The sequence below is a fragment of the Raphanus sativus genome, unplaced genomic scaffold (assembly GCF_000801105.2).
Source record: "Raphanus sativus cultivar WK10039 unplaced genomic scaffold, ASM80110v3 Scaffold0324, whole genome shotgun sequence".
In the NCBI taxonomy this organism is placed as follows: Eukaryota; Viridiplantae; Streptophyta; class Magnoliopsida; order Brassicales; family Brassicaceae; genus Raphanus; species Raphanus sativus.
The window spans coordinates 1-21,875 of NW_026615644.1; the positions used below are offsets into that span (position 1 = coordinate 1).

General features: G+C 31.7%; 2 protein-coding genes and 3 long non-coding RNA genes across 6 annotated transcripts; 2 read left to right on the forward strand and 3 right to left on the reverse strand.

Annotated features, from left to right (window-relative positions):
- Positions 1–845: 845 nt before the first annotated feature.
- Positions 846–2,745, reverse strand: LOC130501901 (uncharacterized). The gene is made up of 3 exons (XR_008939946.1): positions 2,517–2,745; positions 2,242–2,428; positions 846–2,136 (listed from the first exon to the last, which is right to left on the reverse strand). It is a non-coding gene; the product is annotated as an uncharacterized LOC130501901 (long non-coding RNA).
- A 211-nt stretch (positions 2,746–2,956) lies between these two features.
- LOC108846485 (probable pectinesterase/pectinesterase inhibitor 13) lies at positions 2,957–5,376 on the reverse strand. Its single transcript, XM_018619712.2, has 3 exons — positions 4,290–5,376; positions 4,047–4,207; positions 2,957–3,880 (listed from the first exon to the last, which is right to left on the reverse strand). Exons 1-3 carry the CDS (start codon positions 5,240–5,242, stop codon positions 3,183–3,185), a joined length of 1,812 nt encoding a protein of 603 aa, XP_018475214.1. The 5' UTR covers positions 5,243–5,376; the 3' UTR covers positions 2,957–3,182.
- A 2,397-nt stretch (positions 5,377–7,773) lies between these two features.
- On the forward strand, positions 7,774–9,084 carry LOC108845898 (uncharacterized). Its single transcript, XR_001948558.2, has 2 exons — positions 7,774–8,224; positions 8,816–9,084. It is a non-coding gene; the product is annotated as an uncharacterized LOC108845898 (long non-coding RNA).
- A 5,035-nt stretch (positions 9,085–14,119) lies between these two features.
- On the reverse strand, positions 14,120–15,518 carry LOC108845893 (aspartokinase 1, chloroplastic-like). 2 transcript variants are annotated; one of them, XM_056996710.1, is made up of 4 exons: positions 15,029–15,518; positions 14,861–14,943; positions 14,741–14,776; positions 14,120–14,582 (listed from the first exon to the last, which is right to left on the reverse strand). In XM_056996710.1, the coding sequence occupies exons 1-4, from the start codon at positions 15,161–15,163 to the stop codon at positions 14,453–14,455; spliced, it is 384 nt and encodes a 127-aa protein (XP_056852690.1). In that variant the 5' UTR covers positions 15,164–15,518; the 3' UTR covers positions 14,120–14,452. The 2 variants fall into 2 exon arrangements, with proteins under 2 accessions (XP_056852690.1, XP_018474597.2); XM_018619095.2 differs by having other exon boundaries at positions 14,741–14,781.
- A 2,101-nt stretch (positions 15,519–17,619) lies between these two features.
- On the forward strand, positions 17,620–18,318 carry LOC130501902 (uncharacterized). The gene is made up of 2 exons (XR_008939947.1): positions 17,620–17,940; positions 18,025–18,318. It is a non-coding gene; the product is annotated as an uncharacterized LOC130501902 (long non-coding RNA).
- Positions 18,319–21,875: the final 3,557 nt, after the last annotated feature.

Sequence of the window (21,875 nt, forward strand, 5' to 3'; positions counted from 1 at the left end):
ACTAGATTTTGACCCGCCCTTGAAAAGGGCGGGTATATTTTTTTGTTGAAAATTATTTTTACGTAATAAAATTATGATTTTTTGATAAATTATATATTTTAACTTTTTTATGAAATTTATCTTAATTTAATTATATGACTTATTTTGTTATTCAAAATATGACTAAATTTTAGAAGATTCTAAATAATTCTAACCCGTAATATGATTTTATTTATTTAAACCGAAGTTAAACATATTTTACACTGATTTTTTAATTTAAATAAAATATTTTATATCTTCAACACTCTTGTATTGAAAATTTCATTTTGTGCGTTTCATTTTCTATAATTTTATTAAATTTAGTTTACCAGATTTAATTTTTATTTTAAATGAAACTATTTTTAAGGAGTTGAGATAATTCAGACCCGTATTATGATTTTGTTGATTTAATCATTTATGATTTTTGATAAATTATATATTTTAACGGTTTATGAAATTTATCTTAAATTTACTTATATGACTTGTTTTTGTTTATTTTCAATATGACTAAATTTTAGAAGACTCTAAATATTCTAATCCGTAATATGATTTTATTTATTTAAACGAAGTTTAAACTTATTTTACATTGATTTTTTTATTTAAATAAAATATTTTATATCTTCAACACTCTTGTATTGAAAATTTCATTTGTGTGTTTCAAAACATTTCTATAGTTTTATTAAATTAAATTTATGTGATTTAGTTTTTATTTTAAATGAAATTATTTTTTAAGAGTTTGAGATAATTTAGACTCGTATTATGATTTTGTTGATTTAATTATTTGTTATTTCAACTTGATTTATTTGAGGTTTCATTTAATAAATGCTTTCAAATAATTAATAATGTGAAAGATTTTTTTGGAAAGATATGGTGCAAACATTTAGGAAACAAAATATTCAAAAAAGGCTAAGAACTGAATTATATTAAATACTATTTAATTTTAGTTGCAAAATAATGACTTTTGATTGGTTGCAAATTATGCTGGAAAAAGGTATAAGCAAATTTTGTAATTACTTAAAAATTTCAGGGACAGATTCATAAACAGTCATCTGCTTTAATAGTATAGATGTTTTAATAGTATAGATTAAGCAACCTGTTTTAAAAGGTTTCACATATTTCATCAATTCTATGATTTGCATATTAAAAGACATTAGTAAATTTTTTTGGTTGAAATCGTGATCTTTAGATTGCTAAATATAAGCTTGTATATATATAATAAGTGTATGCCACAAAATTTAGAAGGTCAAAAGATATTCCTTATAATATTCATTTGAAAAATATGGAAGTGTTAGAAAAGTCATCTAGTGTATTTGTTTGCATAAGCATAATCATAGCTTTGTGACAAAGACCATTGACACTGAAGCACTGCAATATGGAACATGTGCGATTAAAATGCATATCTAATAACAATGAGTTTATCAACAAAAGAGCAAATTGTACATAAAATAAATTCCAAGTTTCAAAGAAAGAAAAATTCTATTTTTTAAGCATGAAATACATACACAGAGAAAGAGAATTACCAGGGAGAATAGAAGGTTCTGGATCAGAATTACCGGGTAATGGCAGAGACTGCAGGTTCTGGACAGTAATGCAATTTTCTCTGTAAGGGAGTTATCAGACCATTCCCCTTGTTGCATCTCCATGAACTGCGACGCCCCCTTCTCCACGAACTGTGACGCCCCCATCTCAGGCTCTGTTTCCTTTACCAGGGAGAATAAAAGGTGGAAAAGGACCTCTGCAGAAGTTCTTCTCCTCAAGGCCGTGTCAGATAACAGGTCGAAGCAACAATGTGATGGAAACCTTTTCAGGTTTTCAAGACTCAAATTAGATTAAACTGAGCCAAATCCCACACATACAGATAAAATGGTTAACACTTGGTTTCCTTAAAACATTTGAGTCAAAAAGGTATGCATGCAATACTAACGTTTCATCAACATAACAATTTGGGAAGACAAAGAAACAATTGAATGTGAAGCCATTGTTGAAACATAAAAACCTTACACTTTGAGATCTTTAAAGAAGGGTGAAGATACCAATTCACTGAGAATGAAACAGGGTAGTTGAAAGCACACCGGCATAAGTACGAACGAACCCATTACGCAAGAAGAAACACATCGACTGGAATCAAGAACAAAACCATAAAATGAAACAAATTAGTATTCTTAGCAAAATCAGATCTAGGGTTGTCCAAGCAAAAATTAATTCGAGGTAAGAAGCATATACCAAGTCGCTGGCTTTCTTAGTATAATCGATCTTCTCCATCTCGATTGGGAGCCTTGATTGATTTGCCTTCTCTCTTAGCACGAGAATCAGCAGCGGCAATGATACCTTAGAAGAAAAAGGCGAGTGTGGTTGTTCCTCCTTACGCAGGCTTCACCATCTGTCAAACATCTTTCTCAAACCCATCGAACTGAAACCCAAATAAATAAATAAATAAAATCACCCACACTGCTTAGCGGATGAGCACAAAAAAATCTCATCAAAAAAATAAAACACACATATGTTGTTAGGGGAAGATCAGAGGAGGGCACGATAAAGAAACCATCAAGCATATTGTTGCTAGAGCCAAAGCCAATTGTAGACATGGATGTCTCGAAAACAATTGAATCAAGCTTCATCTTTGAACCATATAAAAGCTTTGAAATCTCACAATTAAAAGGGATATAAAATTTAACTAAATGAATGTTGTTCAGTATTATTAGGGATTTAGGGTATATTTGTTTGCTTCATGAGATTAATATCTGCGATTTCTTTAAAAAAATATAAAAACATTTAATTAAAAGCATAGTTTAAACATGATCCAGTGGCAAAGAGTTGTAAATACTGTTGAAACAGAAGAGTACCTCAAAAAAGGGCCTTCTGTTTTAATAGTATTGATATGAGGTAGTGTAGTTTTCAAAATATGCAAAATTATGTATTTTTCAAAAAATCAGGTAAATTTCGTTAGGAACCGGCCCATAGCCCTGTTACGTATAATTACGCTTACTTCCAAAATTATTTCGACAAAACGATAAGTTCGATACAACACATTTTCTTAGCTCTCTATGTTATGGCTGATCAGATTTTCCAAGTAAATATTTTGGAAGCAATTTTATTTCCTCTTCCAATCACTTTAAAACAAATCAATTCACCACATTAACTTCTCTGAAAGCAACAAGTTCTCATCACGCATCATAAAGACCAAGCTTAACAGGAGAACCTAAGGATTGAATCCAGTCTCCTTGTAAGAATGGCCCCACAGTATAATTCAAAGCTTCTTCCTTGTTTATGACCTTAAATCCAGGCCACGTTACTCTTGAAGCTGTATCTCCACTTGGTCCTTTGTTTTTGTACTCCGCGTAATACAGTGTATCGATTGCAAAATCTGTCTCTTCCCATCTCAACCATCCAATTGGGTCGATCACATCTTCGATGGTAGATTCCATTACAACCGTTCGAGAATAGTTCTTCCATGGTCTCCCGAGATAACTTTTGTACTCTTCTTTCACGGGCTTAAGATCTTCATTTGCGGCTATTTTACATTTATGGATCACAAAACCGGTCGTTTGAAATTTGTCAATGCGCCCTTGAGCAGACACCGTGTTCTTTTGTCCTGATAGACCCTTTCTAATGAAAATGTTACAATTCTGGAAGATGGCAGCCGCATCTCCGAATATGAAGTCGATTGTTCCGATTATCACACAACTTCTATAGTACTGACGATGCGTGTAGGCATACAGTGTGTCTTGAAAGCCTTCAAATCGGCAGTTTAGGAAAACTGATCTATCAGATTGGACACGTATTGCGACAGCTTGATGTTCATCAGGCCCAGCCGTATTTCGGAATCCCATTGACTGTGCCATGAACCCTTCCCCCTGTGCAACTGTTAAAGAAACCAATATTTTATAAAAGATTTACATCATGCTGAAACTTAATCAAACGTTGTTTATTAATACTTTTCCATTTGTTCTTAGAATTGTGTAAGGCTTATAAGGATAAGCACGGCTTACTAAAATTGTGAGTGTGAAATTTCCATAAAAAAGAATTACCGAATGTCGCTGTGAGAAAAGTGCGGGTTTTCTTTGCGTGGCTTTTATTACCGGTAACAATCGTCTTCTGTGATCCATCTCCGACCATAGTAAGGTTCGCCTTCTTCTTATCAACAGTCACAGATTCGTCATAAACGCCTTGTTTAACGTAGATTATGTACCTAAAGATTTGAATTACACCAAAACCCAAACTTAGCTAACTTGACGTAATGATCACGTTATGAAAGGATTGTGTCTACGGACCTTCCCTCATATTTTTCAGGCATTGCTTTGAGAGCGTCATTAATGGTAGTGAAATTTCCACTGCCATCTTTAGCGACGGTGGCGTTAGGATTCAATGTCTCCACATCAACAGCCCTTAACATTCTTCTATCCTCGTTAGTTACCCAAGAAGGGATTTGGTCAAGTAAATGTCGTGTTGCGACCTTTGTAACGGGAGAAATATTTGCGTCAAGGGATTTGATCAATGCCAGAGAATTGCTGGTCAGAATCTGAGAAGAGTTTACGCTCTTCTTTACTTCAGATTTTAGGCTTCCTTCCTCAAACCCGTCAAGGCATGTCTCCTGATAAGACATGACCGCGCTTAGCCAGTTGTCCAAATCGGGAACAATTTTCTCGAAGTTGTTGATTTCTGTGCCGTTGACTTTGTTCAGTGATGCGACAATTTCCTCCTTTGCGTCTTCAACAAGCAACTTACATTGCGCAATCGCATCTTTATCGTCCTGGTTCTCAGTCTTGAGACTCAAGACCTTCTCTAATACTCGGTCAAGATCTTCGTTGACAGCTTCAATGGCAGCTTTCAAAAAGGTCGTCGGACTTTCTACTGCGAAACCCTTCTCTGTTCTATTCTTAAGGGTATTCTCGCAGCTTACATTGTACAGCGTTGTGCTGCAAAGAGTTTTGATGATTTTATCGGCCTGATCAGGTTTTACTGATTGCGCTGCGGCAACAGGCGCTTTCGGAGTTGGGCTTGCGCTCTGGCTCTTCTTCTGGCTATCCTTAGCGGCGTTTTTGTTGTTATTCTTCGCTTCTTGTTCATTTTGCTTCTCGAAAGCGACATATGCAAAAGCTCCTCCTATAATGGCAGCAACAACCACAAGCAAAGACACCGTTCCAACAATGATCCTTTTCCTGAACTTACGCTTCCTGTTGGCGTTTACACGTTCTTGGATCTTGTCGAAATCCTGAAACGCCATTTCGATTTTTTTTTTTTGTTTTTTTTTCCTAGGAATTTTGCTTGGGGAGAGAAAGAAATGAATCCCCTCTGCTTTAGAAGACGCCAAGGCAGCGAGGTTAAAAGGAAGATGAATCCTCTTTGAGTTTTATTTTTGGCTCTTTTCCGTCTTCTCTCCCCTGTTTTTGATTTCTTGGTTTCTGTTTTATTTGTTACTTTGTTGCCATTCAACGAATGAAGAAATGTGCTCTGGACACGAGATTTTTGTGGGATGATGTCCATTACTTTTAACTGGAAAAGGAAAAACTATCATGCCTGCTAAATTTGGTGTGTTTTCTCCAATCATATATTGACTATTGACACTAGAGTTGGTAAAAAAAGAGTCGATTAATTTAGAGGAGTTGAAATTCCTTTTTTTTTTTGTCAACAACTAAATAAACTCATATACACCGCAAGAAAATACATCTACTGCGAGAGAAATTTGCGAGAGAAAAATTTTCTTTACAAATTTTCGCCTGCAACAGAATTACAAGCAAACATATAATCTTCGCAAATTCACTAGTATTTTGCGAGGAAAAATATTTCCTCGCAAATTTGCGAGTATTTTGCGAGGAAAATTAAAGTGTCTTGCTGTAAATTTCTTGCAAATTTACGAAAAACTTTTTTTTTTTGCAAATTTAGAGAAACTTTGTTTGTCTATCTTGTTTTCTCACAAGTTCCTCCCAAATTTTATCACATTTCTCTCACAAAATCAAATAAAATTAATGAAAAAATTGTTAATTAAAATACTTAGTGTTTAACAAGTACATCGATAAATATTTTTGGATATTTAATCAATATCAGTCAACTAAATATTCGCAGGATAAATATTTTCTGACACTTGAACTAATATTACAAAGTACTAAACATCAAAACTATACAATTAATACGATAAATACACGTCAACTAAATTTCTAAAAACATTTGAAACAAAATTTCACGTTTATAATTTTTTTTTTAAAACAAATACAAAATACATATTAGTTCACCAAAGATATATCAAAACCCCAAACGACCCTAAAGTTGTTGACTTATGAATTTGCAAGGGATTCCTCACAATTTCTTTGCTAATTAACAAAACAATCTGCAATTCCTCACAAATCCCTTACAAATTTGCGAGTGATTCAATTACCCTTGCAAATTTGTAAAGGATTTTCGAGAGAATCATTGCAATTTCCTTGCGAAGACATGTTTCCAAACTTGAAATGTTTGAGTTTCATCAAGGATTTTGATATCGAAAAACACATTTTATTGAATCATTTAGTTAATTCAGAAATTTAATTAACTATAGTTATAAACTTAACTCCCAACACTTGATTTGTTATTACAAGTAATTAACATCAAACCCTTATAACTTATATAACTCATATACATAACCTAAATTTCCGAAAAATGTTAAACATATTTTCATATGAATTATTTGTTTTGAACCGAATCACAAAATACTTATGGTCTACCGAAAATGTAACAAAACTCCAAACGAAACCATAAAGTACAGAATTTATGAATTTGCAATGGATTTGCAAGAAACTCCACGCAACTCCCTTGCAAATAGCAAATTTGCGAGAGAACTATAAGGGATCCATTGCATTTACTTTGCAAAATCATTTTTTCCTAACTCAAACTTTAAATAAAATCTAATTTATATATATATCCCAATCTATATACAAATTTTAAAATTTCACATTATAAATTTCAAAAAAAAACACTAAGCAACACAAAACAAAATCATTAATCTAAACTCAACCACTATATCTCAAACCCTAAAATCTATATATAAACCTTACACCCCAAATCACTAATCTAAACACTAAATCTAATATTTTCAAAAGTTAAACAACAAATCTTAAACTTAACTTTAAAATTTAATATTTATTAAATTTTAGTTCCAAAACTTAATACTCCAAATTAATAGTACATAAAAAACAACATTATATCATAACACACTAATTACATAATTTTATAAAATTATATTAAATCAAGTTATGTTATCCTTAACTCAAACCTAAACCCAGATCTAAATCTAAAACTTTTCAGGTTTATATTTTCAGATTAGTTTTTTTTTAATTTCTAAACTCACTATAATACCCTAAACTCAAATTTAAATCCTACATACAAAGTCATAAATCTAATATTTTCAAATAATATAATTAGTAACCTAAAACCTATTCCTTGCAGAAATTATAAATTTATTAATTTCTTTTTAAAACATTTATCTTATGTTTTAACGTAACCGCATCTATTTCACAAATCTCAAACCATATACTTTAAATTTAACCACAACTATATAAATTTATAGTCAACAACTATAGTATTAGTTAATAGTTTTCTATAATTGAACTTTGAATTAGTAATTATAAAAAGGCAATTGTCTAAAATAGTATTTTTGAAGTTTTTATCTCCAAAATAGCACTAAAAGAAAAAAGTTACAAAAATAACATTAGTTAACAGTTCAAAAGACTATAATACCCTCGCTTTAAACTAAATAAAACAATTGAAAAAAAATCAGAAATATTTCGATCCATCTTTGATCTCGTTCTCTCTCACACTCCGACTCCGATTTCTTACATCTCCTCCGGCGAAAAAACTGTCATCATCTTCAACAGTCGACGACGAATTCCATAGATCAAGTACGACGTCGTCGCCGTTAAACAGCCGTCGCAGGAAGCTGCAAAGAAGAAGAAGATGTCGTTGGTGTTGCTAGAAGCGGCTCTGCCTCTGCCTCTGGGAATCATTGGAGGGATGCTCTGCATTATGGGAATCTCTCAGTACTAACATCCACAAATCTTATCATGGTCGTGTATGATTTTCTTTCTTTTCGTCTCTCAATTTAGGGGTTTCTCGATTTGATCCGATTGGATCTCAAATTTGAGTTTAATGATTTCAATAATGGGATGTTGCTATGGAGAGACACGGCAAGAAAGTCGTCGAGAAAGCCTCATCTCCTTCTTCATGATCCGATCAGGTCTGTTTTGCTGATTCGTTCCCCATGTGCTCTTTGTTAGTCTACTTCTCTTGGAAAGAGATGATTTTTGTGGTCGTATCGCATGAAAATCAGTAGTTTTACTTTTTTTTGTTTGAAAAGCTCTTTGCTTTTTGAGCTCTCGATAATGTATATGTGTTAAATCGCTTAATAAGATAGACCCTGTGGAGATAGCTACTGTATCAGTTATATTTAGCATAAGCAGATGCGCTACTGCTTAGTTCTTTTTCAGGGTACTGGTTTGGTTGCCATTCTCTTCTAATTTGAGGGAGCGTTTGATGTGTTCAATAGATTATCCTAGACATTTCTGCTTAGTTCTTTGCCTCTTAAAGTTGATTGTGGTTCTTTGTTTTTGTTGCCTCTTGAAGTGGATGGTGGTTCTTTTTTTTTGTCCTGTCAAGGAATGACTGGGATTTTTATGGTTTTGGTTCATTGATCATTTTGTTGTAGCTCTTCTTATTTATTTTTTGTCATGGTTAATCTCTTGGCTGTGATTTTTTTTGCTTCTCGGCATATGAGATCTTCCTGCTTTCTTCTTAATGTAACTCTGAGTAACATGCTGGTGTTATGTAGGGGCTTAAGGTGATAAACTTATGGTCACAAATAAAGTTTATTCCAGAAGAAGAAGAAGTAGCTGGAGAGTGTAATACTGTTTTTCGGATAAAGCTTTGAAATTTTAAAAAAACTTTTTTCTTTCTGCTTTCAAAATTCAGACTTTAATGACATTTGATTTATAACTTGTCTCTATTTATTTGCGAGACATGTTACTAAGTTGCATGACATTTCGTATATAATAATACACTTGCTGTGTGAATGAATAATAATGTGGTATCTTTATAAAACACACCTGTTATCTAGGATAGCTACTGGAATTTTCAGAATGGGTTTCTTGCATAAGTATGTTTTCGAAGAGAATTAAAAGCGTTTAAAGATGACTATCCTAAATTGGAACTTAATCTTAAAACAACCAAAATAAAATAATTAAAATCTATAAGAAAATCCATTGAGTCTAAAATTCACCAAATAGAAGTCATTGTCTACAAAACAGAGAACACATCAAAAAGAGAATATGGAAATAGGATAGCTTGAATAATTTTCAGTAATTCTATCAAGAAAGTGTCAAATATGAAATCATTATAAAACACACATGTTATTTAGGATAACTTGTGAAACTTTCAGGATGAGTTTTTAGAAAAATAAAATGAATGTGTTTTCTTACATAAATATGTTTTCAAATAGAATCAAAAGCGTGTAAAAAATGTTAGACAATCATTGTTCAGGATGACTATCATGAATTGAAACTTAATCTTCCAAAACAACCAAAACAATACATTGGCTATAGAAATCACCAAATAGAGGTTATTGTCTACAAAACAGAGAACACATATCTACAGAGAACATGAAAATAGGATACCTTGAAGCATTTTCGGTAATTTTATCAATAAATTGTTAATTGTGGTATCATTATAAAAAACACATGTTATCTAGGATAGATTGTGGAAATTTCAGGATGGGTTTCCAAAAAAAAAATGAGTGTGTTTTCTTGCATAAGTATGTTTTCGAAGAAAATCAAAAACGTGTAAGAGATGTTAGACAATCATTGTTCAAGATGGTTATTCTGAATTGGAGTTTAATCTTCCACAACAACCAAGGCAAAACAATTTGATAATTTCTGGATGGGCTTCCAGAAATAACATATTCATGAAGAATTTCCTAAAATTTAATATTTAATTAAAAAATGTCATATTTAAGATAAAAATAACATATACATGAAGAATTTTCTAAAATTTAATATTTAATTAAAAAAATGTTAGGATAGCAAGTAAAAAATGTATGTATTAAAAACTTATATATATATATATCATATTTATGATAACAAGTAAAATATTTAGGAAAATCTTCATAAAAATGTAATATTTAATTAAAAGTAAAATGTTAGGATAATAAGTAAAATATTTAGGAAGGATTTTCTAAAAATATATATTTAATTAAAAATGTTAGGATATTAAGTAAAATATTTAGGAAAGGCTTCCTGATAAATTAATATTTAATTAAAAAATGTTAGAGAAATTGTCAATAATACCATTTTTCTTATACCACTTTCCAACTATACACTAACCAACTATACCATCAGATTTTTAGTGATTAAAATACCATTATACCCTTAAATAACTAAATTGTTCTTCTTCTTCCCCACGGCAGGTTTCTCTCCGGAGGTTTCATCTCCGATCCCGTCGATGATTGTGAGATCGGACCATGCGCCCGGAGCCCCTGTGGAGGTTCCTGAGCCAAATCGGGACGCAGCGTGCGGCACCTGCGGAAGGCCGGAGTCGATGGAGCTCGTAGTAGTCTGTGACGGTTGCTAATTTGGCAATCTTCGACGAAATCGACGAGACTCCCGTTTAGTATCAGACTCCGTCTTTAATGACTGATCATCCACAGAAGAAAGCAGAGCTAAGCAGACGAACACTTGATGAAAGGTGAAAGCTACCTCCTTTCCCGACGAGACTCCACCTGGTTTCCATCCCTTTGCAGCGCTGCCCAGTAAAGGTCGGTTTCTGTAACATTTCTGCAGTGTTTGATTGCCTTAAAAGATTCAATTTTTTGATATTTTTTGTCTTTTGTAGTTTCTGTAGGTAGTCTTCATATGAACAGAGTGAATGATGGCGAGTCACCTGTGGGTAAACCTTTTGTAGTTGGGGGTAATGGGAATGGTTCTGGTGCAAAAGACACAACTCGAGGTAATGCCGCAGTAACTCCAGTATCTGATGAGGAGGAGGTTTAGCACACCTGTAGGTGACTTTGTCTTTGGTTCCGAGAAGTCCACACCACCGTGTAATGATGAAAACAGATGTTTGGATGTGGATAGTGGTAAAACTGGAAGGGAGGGTTGTAGAAAGTCTGACAGTGGTGATGGTAAAGCTAGAGATGGTGATTCTTAAGTGAACCTTCCTGCTGAGATGAAGAAGCTTAATATCAGCGAGGAAGCAAGGGAGTTTAGTAACGCACCTCCTGCATTTATCTTTGGCAGCTCTGGAAAAGTTAATAACGTTTTTCAGAAAAAGAATCTCAACACTACCATGCGATACAATCAAGAGAACCAACCTGTGAATACAGGTCAAGCCAGACAGGAGTCAGCTTCTGCGTCTGTGATGCCTGCTGAATGTGAGGTTTGGCGACTAAGGTATTATTACATTCTAACTCAAACAGCTTCTTTTGAATACTTATGTTTCTGAGAACTGAGAGGAGTAATGCTTTTTTTTTTTGTATCAGGGAAAATCAAGCCTACAAGAATGGTGATATGCGTAAAGCCGAGGAATGTTACACGCATGGTACAAAGAATTATATATAATTTATAAAGGTTTATAAATAATTTCTAAAGATTTATAGATTATTTGTAATGGTTTCTAAATTATTTATAATAGTTTATATAATAGTTTATCAACCTTATCATCCTCCTCAGAGCTGTAAAGATAATTATACACTTCCTCCTCCTGATTCTCAATGTAACGCTTAGCCACCAAATCAGGTAGCTTGGTTATTTTAACCTTCTCACACCCAAAAAGCAAACTCAGCTTCCTATCGCAAGTTACCATATTTGTCTTCTACTTCAGAGGATGTGTTAACTGACGAATGTACTTTCTCACTATGCTTATCATAAAGAGAAGTGACACCTCCTCTTTGTAGTTGGTAGCTCCAGAATAAGAGAGCACATGTACCTCCTTGCGTTAGACAGTGGCTACAAACCTCAGTGTTAGAATTGATTTTGATGAGACAGTTGTACCCCATTACTAAGAGGCAGCTAAGTGATTCTACTCGTAATGAAGGTTTCTTCCACTGTCGCATATCAAAAAGATTGAACATTAACCAGACTAAGATTCGGTAATATGAAGGTACAAGACAAAACTGAATACAATCTCTGGAACCTGAAACTTTTGTGCAAGGACAGGTCCTTATTGTCTGAGGAACAGTGTAATATTGGAGAAATGAGTGTACCCAAAATCTACGATAAATAATGACAATAACTGAACAAACATTCAATCAAAAACAAGCTTCACTTTCTTCTTTGTTGGAAAATGTAATTCTAGTTTTCCCTCACCCTGGTGCTAAGGTGATGAACTGTATAAGAATCACAGAAAGGAAACAGCTAAACAATTCGCAGCAATGGCGTTTGTTTACGTATGCCTGTCGAAGAACTTCTCTATGTCAGTGTACAGAGAAAGTTGCAAAGCCAGCGCAGCCTATACACGCAGCTTTTGGCCCACCTGAAACAAAATCAATTTCATCAATACGCAATGGACCATGATAGCACCTACGAGACTTCAGTTTGAGAATCAAGCCATTGCAAAACCTCTTAACGTTCTAAAGTCCACACAAAGAAGATGATAAGATATTAATTACCTCGGGCAGACATTGAGCCACCGGTCACACATCCAGCAAAAGTGATTTATAAATGATTATATAAAACCTTATATATATTTGGTATATTATCATAAGTGATTTTATAAAGGTCTTATAGACTGATCTTATAAACCCCTATAAAGTTTTATTAATTGTTTTATAAACCATTATAAATAATCTTCTATTTCTTATAAATAATTTACAAACATTTATAATAGAATTATAGACACTTATAGTAGCTTTATGAATATTTACTTCTAAAGTTTTGTAAAGATTTATAAAATCTTATAAATTGTGATATGAAGAATATTAAACTCTTTAAAATTTTTTATAAACCCTTATATACAGATTCATAAACTTTTATAAATATATCTATAAAACCTTACAAATGATTTATAAGTTCTTATAAATGGTTTTATAAACCTTTATAAGAGGTTTCTAACATGCAAGATAATATAGATTAGCTAGAGCCAGAGCTGCAGCAAGATAATCACATTTCCAAAGTTTCGAAGCTGAGATTTCTGCTATTCAATTAGCTGCAGCAAGAACGTACCAAATCTGACATGAAAAATACCGTACCAGTAGCGTGACCAGAATTTGGTCCTGAGACCTGCGTATCAATGATTCCATTGTTTTTGTGGTCCAACAGTAAACTATTAGTTGCAGGAGAAGTAAGAGTAGGAGAGACTGCTTTAACACTTGTCAACCTTGAAGAAATTTACATGAGAATTATAAACATTATAAATACTTTCATAAAGATTTATTATAATTTTTGTAAGAATTTATAAATGTTATATAAACTCTTCTAACTTATTTATAAATTGATTTATAAACTCTTATAAATTGTGTTATGAAGATTATTAAATTCTTATAATCTCTGGAATAAACCTTTATAAACAGATTTATAAACTATTATAAATAGCTTATAAGTTCTTGTAAATAGTTTTATAAACCTTTTTAAATAGTTTTATAAACCTTTATAAAATGTTTATATATTAGTTATAATGGTTTATAAATTGTTTATATATTAGTTATATAGGTTTATGAATTTTATATTAGTTATATTAGTTATACCCTTATAAACTCTTATAAATTATTATACAAACCATTATAAATTGTTTCTATATTAGTTATACCCTTATAAACTCTTATAAATTATTATACAAATCATTATAAATTGTTTTATAATGCTTTCTAAATGGTTATAGACTCTTTTAGTTGAGTTATAAACCTATACAACTCTTATATTACCCCCTATAAATGATTTTTCAAATGCTTATAAATAATGATTTTATAAACCCTTATAAATGATTTTATAAACCCTTATAAATAAATTTAAATATTCTTATAAATGATTTATAGACCCTTTTAAAATCTGGTTGTGCTTAAATTAGACTTTTCATTTGACCAAAATCTTATTTTACAATGTTACTATAACTAGTCTTTTTTTAAACACTAGTATTATAAATGGGACAATGACGCCTTATGCATTTACTAACAAACACCAATTGCGTTGCACATTGTAATAAGCAAATATACATTTGTTCAAAAAAAACAAAGAGGTTCCCAACTTCAAATCTTAGGCTGCATTTTGACGCACTCTTCACGGATCGACTGGAAGAGCATTGTCGAGAAGTAACGTTCCCGAAGCTCGGGAACACAACCGAAACAAATTCATAAAAAAGTTTACTGACACCAATTCTCATATTAGTCAACAAAACAAAATATAAATACTACTTCCAGAGAGAATTAAACAAAATACTAAAATGTGATGGTGGACATACTTGGCGCGCTTTGACACCGATTTTATTAAGATAAGCTGCGAAAATCCTTGTAGACATACACTCTCCAAAGGAGACTAAGTAGTCTCTGCTTCGAAGAGTCAGCTTCTTCATCATGGCTATGCCTTTCAGTAGTTGCTCCAGTTCTTCCAAAAACGCTGCAAAAATGTTTCCCACATTAACTAAGAAAATGAAAGCAATAAATGCAATAAGCTCTTGAATATTTGACCAAACTCATCACAATGAGCCTAATTAAAATAGCGAGAACAAATCTCCTAGTGTACAAAGTTATATGAACAAACAATACCACTCTTACATGTAACAACAGAGGGGTCGATCTTGAGCTCTGCCACTGTCCTGAAACAACAAAAAACACATTCTCTATAAAAACCAACACCAAGCAGAGAGACTTTAATGTAATACAGTGAATCAAAACCTGAGATGCAATTCCTTTATAATGCTCAGTTCCTCAATCTCAGATGCATTAGAAACACCACAACTCACAGCCTTCTCTCCCGCCTAAACTAACACAACAAATCAGAAGCTCAAATTCAAAACCTTGAACACAATAACAAATTATAAAGGTTAGAGCTTTCAGCATTACAAGCAAGAGATTGTTGGTTGTCTTCCCCATCGCAGAAAGAACAATGACCGGACTCTCCTCCGGAAACGCCAAAATCAAATCCGCCACTTCTCTCATTCTCTCCCCCGTCGCCACCGAGGATCCACCGAACTTCATCACGCACGTCAATCTCTTGTCTTCCACGTCCCTCTCCTTTACAACGCATGTCTTCTCCTCTTCCAAAACAGCTCGCACAGTGCCTTTGAGGCACGAACCCGAGACATTCCTTGTGCAGGAGGAGGAAGAGCCATCTCCAATGGACAATTAGGATGAGCAACCTCCGAGTAGAAGATTAAGAATTAGGATGGACTTGTAGAAATTCTTCATCATGATTTCCAATCCAATCGATTTCGCTTTCACCGTGAGCCTCTGGATCTATCAGGAATAATGGTTTCACCGTGAGACAGAGATGTCGGAACTCGACGACGACTTTAGACGACGACGATGGATCCGGAGGAGAGAGACGATGTATACAGAGAGAAGAAGGTCACAACCGAGAAAAAGTCGTGATATCTTAGAGATAAGTAGGGTTAATTTTGTCTTTTACACATTAATGAAAAGTGTATTTGTGAAAATGTTTCTAAATTAATGGTATTATTGAATTGTGGTACTACACAAAGTGTACTTATAAAATTTCCCCAAAATGTTATGATAGCAAGTAAAAATATTTAGGAATAGCTTCCTGAAAATTTAATATTTAATTAAAAATAAAATGTTAGGATAACAAGTAAAATATTTAGAAAGTGCTTTTTAAAAATTTAATATTTAGTAAGGCAAAATGTTAGGATATCATGTATTAACAAGCTTACATACTGTATATATCAAATTTATGATAGTATGTAAAATATTCAGGAAGGACTTGATAAAAATGTAATATTTAATTAAAAATAAAATGATAGGATAACAAGTAAAATATTTAGGAAGGATTTTCTAAAATTTTTAATATGTAATTAAAAATAAAAATGTCAGAGAATACATATCTATCAGAGAACATTAAAATAGGATAGCTTGAAGCATTTTCAACAATTCGATCAAGAAAATGTTAGATGTGGTATCATTATAAAACACATATGTTATATAGGATAGCTTATGGCACTTTCAGGATGGGTTTCCAGAAAACTAGAATGAGTGTGTTTTCTTGCATAAGTCTGTTTTCAAAGAGAATCAAAAGTGTGTAAGAAATGTTAGACAATCTTTGTTCAGAATGGCTATCTTAAATTGGAACTTAATCTTTCAAAAAAAAATAATAATCAAAATCTATAAGAAAATTTATTTGCTATAGAAATCACCAATAGAATTCATTGTCTACAAAATAGAGAACACATATCTAATAGAGAACATTAAAATATGATAGCTTGAAGCATTTTCAACAATTCGATCAAGAAAATGTTAGATGTGGTATCATTATAAAACACATATGTTATATAGGATAGCTTCTGGCACTTTCAGGATGAGTTTCCAGAAAACTAGAATGAGTGTGTTTTCTTGCATAAATCTGTTTTCGAAGAGAATCAAAAGCGTGTAAGGAATGTTAGATAATCTTTGATCAGGATGGCTATCCTAAATTGGAACTTAATCTTTCAAAAAAAAAACATAATCAAAATCTATAAGAAAATTCATTTGCTATAGAAATCACCAAATAGACACTACAAGAAAAATGCGTTTTAATAGCAGATCAGGATAGCGTTTTTTCGCTTTCTGCTATGGTTGACATATCCGTTAGTTTTAGATAGCGTTTGTATTTTTGGAAACGCTATGATAGACCGGCATAATTGGAAACGCTATGATAGTATACATTTAATAGCACATAAAATGATAAACGCTACAATAACGTACTTTTTAAATCCCTAAACCCTAAACAAACTGAACCCTATACTCTAAGAAGAAGAAAAATAAACACTAATACAATAATAATCTTTATAATCTTTTAGAACTTAAACTCAAAATCTTAAATATAAAATTATAAACTTAAATATTTTAAAATTAAACACCAAACCTATATACATGAAATCTAAACCCTATATTATACATAATCCTTAAATATAAAATCCTAAACTTCATATTTGATAGTTCTAAAATTTCAATACTAAAACATACATGTTAAAACCAAAATAAATTTATTATATGTATACTCCCAGAATTTCAACACAAAACCTTAAACTTTTTTTATCAAAAAAACCTTAAACTCTTAAACCGTAAACAAACACAATAAACTTAAAACCTTAAAATTTGAATAAACACAAAACTACCAAATCATTTTTTCTTTAATTATATAACCACAAAATTAAAATCACACAAGTTTATATTTGAAATGTTAAATATGTTCTTATTTTTAAAAGTTCAAACCATTTGTAGATAAAATAAATGTGTTTTTTCTGCCATTGATTAATTATAATCTAAAGGTCTAAAGTCATTATCCTAGTGCTCATTTCTTATTGGTTGATTCTTGAAATCTGGGATCTCTATTTTTGGCCATTGGATTACATAAATCAATGGCTAAGAATCAATGTGGCTCTTTCTCGTTTAGCTTACTCTGTAAGCTTTTTTTTTTTTTTTAATAACAGTGAACGCTTTTCTCTGTATCTCATCTAACAGATTCATTTTTTCTTCTTCTTCTTCTCTCTGCACCATCCATGGCGTAAGGTCCACCATCTCTCCCATTTCCACCGTCTCTCACCACCACAAGTCACCTGCAATCACGTTCGTGACTCCGCCGAACCGGGGCGTCCAAGGCCAGCCAAGCTCCGTCAAGAGAATCCTCAACCTCTGTATCTCGCTTTGGAGAGTCGCCGCTCAAAGTCCAAGGAAGAACACGCCCTCTACAGCGCCGGCCCATGAGAAGAATCAGCGCCGTCGGAGACAAACCCTAGAACCCCATCGTCTTCCGAACGGAGGTAACCATCGACTGACGAGACACCAAGACTGAGACTGTTAGAGAAGCGCCTCTGATTTTCATAAAATCTTGTCTGCTCTGTCAGGTTGAGTGGATTCTAAGAAGCAAGGAGGTGGGGGAGACATAAACACAGTGGAGAAAAAACAAGAAAAAAGGAGAAGATGAAGAAGCTTAGAGGCCTCCACGACCTTTGCTATCCATGGCTTGACGGCGGCGTTAAGAAAAGAGGAGGCCTGGTTTTCTTACTAGGTTTAGTTTTGGTTTAGTTTTAGTTTAGTTTTGGTTTAGTTTTGGTTAGGTTTTGGTTTATACTTTTAATTTATAAATCATATTCTTTTTTTACATTAATAAAAAAATTAAATATATAAATGAGTTTAAATTTTAATTATGTTTTTAATATTTAATTAAATTTTATTTTTTATTTGTTTTTATTTTTTTATTTTGTTTTTGTTTTTTATAATAAAAATAATAACGAAAATTATTCGCTATTAAAGAATTTTTAATTGCAGATAGAAAAGCGCTATCATAGTGGAAGAAAAGATAGCAGTGCTAAAAACCGCTATGTAATGTCCTTCACCTATTATGACGGGCGATGATACAGCGCTTCAATAACCGCTATCATATCGTTATATAGCGTTTTTCGTCCGCTAATAAAACCCGTTTTTCTTGTAGTGAGAATTCGTTGTCTACAAAATAGAGAACACATATCTAACAGAGAACATTAAAATAGAATAGCTTGAAGTATTTTCAATAATCCGATCAAGAAAGTGTTAAATGTGGTATCATTATAAAACACCTATGTTATATATGATATCTTCTGGCACTTTCAGGATGGGTTTCTAGAAAACTAGAATGAGTGTGTTTTCTTGCATATATCATTATAGGATATCAAGTAATATATTCAGGAATGGCTTCCTGGTAGGTTAATATTTAATTAAAAACTAGATTTTGACCCGCCCTTAGAAGGGCGGATATATTTTTTTTTTTTACATTTTTTTATAAATTTAATTTTTATATTTATGTTTTTATTTACGTTTTTTCATTATATAATATCAATATACTAAAACAGGAATATGACCTATTGATATATGTGTGGTCAAATTATTTTACGATAATTATTAAAACCTCTTATTAATTATTTAAAAGAAATATTATACAAAGAAAAATATAAATATGATTAAAAACATAAATATAAAAATTAAATTTCTAAAATATGTAAAACAAAAAAATATACCAGCTTTTTTAAAGGCGAATCCGAATCTAGTCAATACTATTAAAATAGAAACATAACATATTGATATATGTATGGTAAAACTATTTTAATACAATGATTAAAACCTCCTATTAATTATTTAAGAGAAATGTTATACAATGAAAAACACAAATATGAATAAAACATATAAATATAAAAATTAAATTTCTAAAATAATATAAAACTAAAAAATATAAAAGGCGGGTCCAAATGTAGAAATCTATTTAAAACCCGTTAAACTAAAATCTGTAGAATATCGGATCATGATAATAATTTTTAATTTTAATTTTAGTTGTTTAGTTTTAGTTTTAATTTTATTTTTTAAAGAAACATAATTTTTATGTTTGTGTGTTTGTATAATCATATTCTGTATGATATGAATTTATTAGAATAGATAAGTTTTGTAAGTATGTACATGTATCATATGGTAAGGCTTCGTCTTTTTGTCAATATTCAGTCCAAATTATTTGTTTTTTTATTTGAACATGAAAACAGGAATACAGGGAAGTTAGGAACAGTTAACAATATTCGAAGCCCAAATTATCGTTTCATATGCCGAGGGAAGTTACGAACGGTTAACAATGCTCTAAAGGACTTTTTATTAATTGGCCATACATGATAATTAATAGAATAGATTTTGACCCGCCCTTTTAAGGGCTGGTAAATTTTTTGTTTTACATCTTTTAAAAGTTTAATTTTTATATTTGTGTTTTTAATTATTTTTGTTTTTAATTTGTATAATATCTTTTTAAAATGATTTATAAGAGGCTTTAATAATTATAATCTTTGTATAATATCTTTTTAGCCAGTGATTAATGTCCATGATTAAGAAATTAAGAAATATAATTCTGCAGTAATGGGCGTTCACAAAAAATACGATATCAAATCATATTGAATCATACGCCCTTTTGGGCCCGTTACGTGATTAATAGCCAGTTACGTGATTTGGTAGTTATATTAATAAAAAAAGTATATTAAAGATATATTTAGTGGCAGTTATAAAAATTAAAAAGTGGACATAACCCCATATCAATTGGACATGTTGAAGAATTAATAGAATAGATATAAAATGTTAGGAAAGTAAATAACATATTTAGGAAGAGATGCCTGAATATTTTATATTTAAAAAGGAAAAATGTTAGGATATAAAGTAAAATATTTAAGAATGGTTTCTTAACAATTAAAAATTTAATTAAAAAGGAAAGATATTAGAATAGCAAGTTAAAATGTATATATTAATAAAAATTACATATATATCATATTTAGGATAACAAGTTACATATTTAGGAAGAATGTCCTGAAAATTTTAAAAAAGAAAATGTTAAGATAGCAAGTAAAATACTGCCATAAGCTTAGCTTTCTTAAGTGACATATTATTTTGATTTCTTCCTTAATTTCTTCTTTTATAAAACACACATGTTATTTAGGATAACTTGTGGAAATTTCAGGATGAGTTTCCAGAAAAATAAAATGAGTAAGTTTTCTTGCATAAGTATGTTTTCCAAGAAAATCAAAAACATGTAAGGAATATTAGACATTCCTTGTTCACGATGGTTATCATAAATTGGACTTTAATCTTCCAAAACAACCAAGGCAAAACAGTTGGAGATATATATTGATTATTGAAAATTTTCAGATTTCTAAATGTAACAAGAAAGCATTGTACATATTCTAGATGACTTTACAAAAACAAAAAAATAGAAAAAATATTATAGACATTGGAAAGCATTTGATAATTTTTGGATGGGCTTCCGTAATTAATATATTAGTGTGCTTCTATCTAGCAAAATTTAAACTAGAAATGGTATAAAAAACTAAAGATTTCAAACTGTGATGTAGAATTTTTGAGGAAGAAAATGGATAAAAGAAATAATTTGCATCTCCCACTAGTCGAACCCGAGTACTATAGGAAAAGACATCATGGTGTACAGCCACTAGACCAATGGAATTATAACTATTTGTTATGTAAGTAAAACAATATAACCAAAAGTGTTTTATTCAACTAAAACACTACAAAAAACGCGGCTGTAACAACGACTGTTTACGAGGAAAATAGTTCCTCATAAGTTTACGTGGTGTTTACGACGAAGTTACGAAGGAAATAATATTCATCGTAAAGGGGTTGTAAAAGTACAACGAAACACTTTCGTCGTAAAACAGATGTAACTTTACGTGGATTTTACGTGGGAAGGACAATTCATCGTAAACTCATTGTAAATATACGAGTAATTTACGACGAATCATGTTACCGTGATTTTAGGTGGAAACGTGTATATAGTGGGGTTTAAATTAACTAACTTTGTTGTAAATTCGTTGTAAATTCGTTGTAAATAAGATGTAAGAACGATGCAAAACCATAGTAAATGTTTTCATTGTAAAATCCATGTTATACCTTCACCTACCAAATTCGAAAATCGTCTACATATATTGTCATTTCTGAATTCTTATAACACACAAATGAATTCAAAGAAAAAAAACCAGAAAAAATGGCTGATGGCTATAATATATACGAGTTACGAAGTTGGATGTATTCGCATAAAGATGATTCCGGTAGAGTGACAGATGCATTTCTAAGCGGGCTAGAGACATTCATGCACCAGGCGGGCTGTACACCGATCACGCAGGAAAGCGGTAAGATGTTCTGCCCTTGTCGGAAATGCAAGAATTTAAAATTTGCTTGTAGT

Bases quoted from the DNA above. Each gene is read 5' to 3' on its own strand.
- LOC108845893 (XM_018619095.2), bottom strand. From the start codon at position 15,163: ATGAAGTTCGGTGGATCCTCGGTGGCGACGGGGGAGAGAATGAGAGAA. The intron at 14,944-15,028 runs GTAATGCTGAAA...GTGTTAGTTTAG, and splicing joins CAACCAACAATCTCTTGCTT to GCGGGAGAGAAGGCTGTGAG. The intron at 14,782-14,860 runs GTTTTGATTCAC...TTGTTGTTTCAG, and splicing joins ATAAAGGAATTGCATCTCAG to GACAGTGGCAGAGCTCAAGA.
- LOC108846485 (XM_018619712.2), bottom strand. From the start codon at position 5,242: ATGGCGTTTCAGGATTTCGACAAGATCCAAGAACGTGTAAACGCCAAC. The intron at 4,208-4,289 runs GTCCGTAGACAC...TCAAATCTTTAG, and splicing joins CCTGAAAAATATGAGGGAAG to GTACATAATCTACGTTAAAC. The intron at 3,881-4,046 runs GTAATTCTTTTT...TTTCTTTAACAG, and splicing joins TTTTCTCACAGCGACATTCG to TTGCACAGGGGGAAGGGTTC.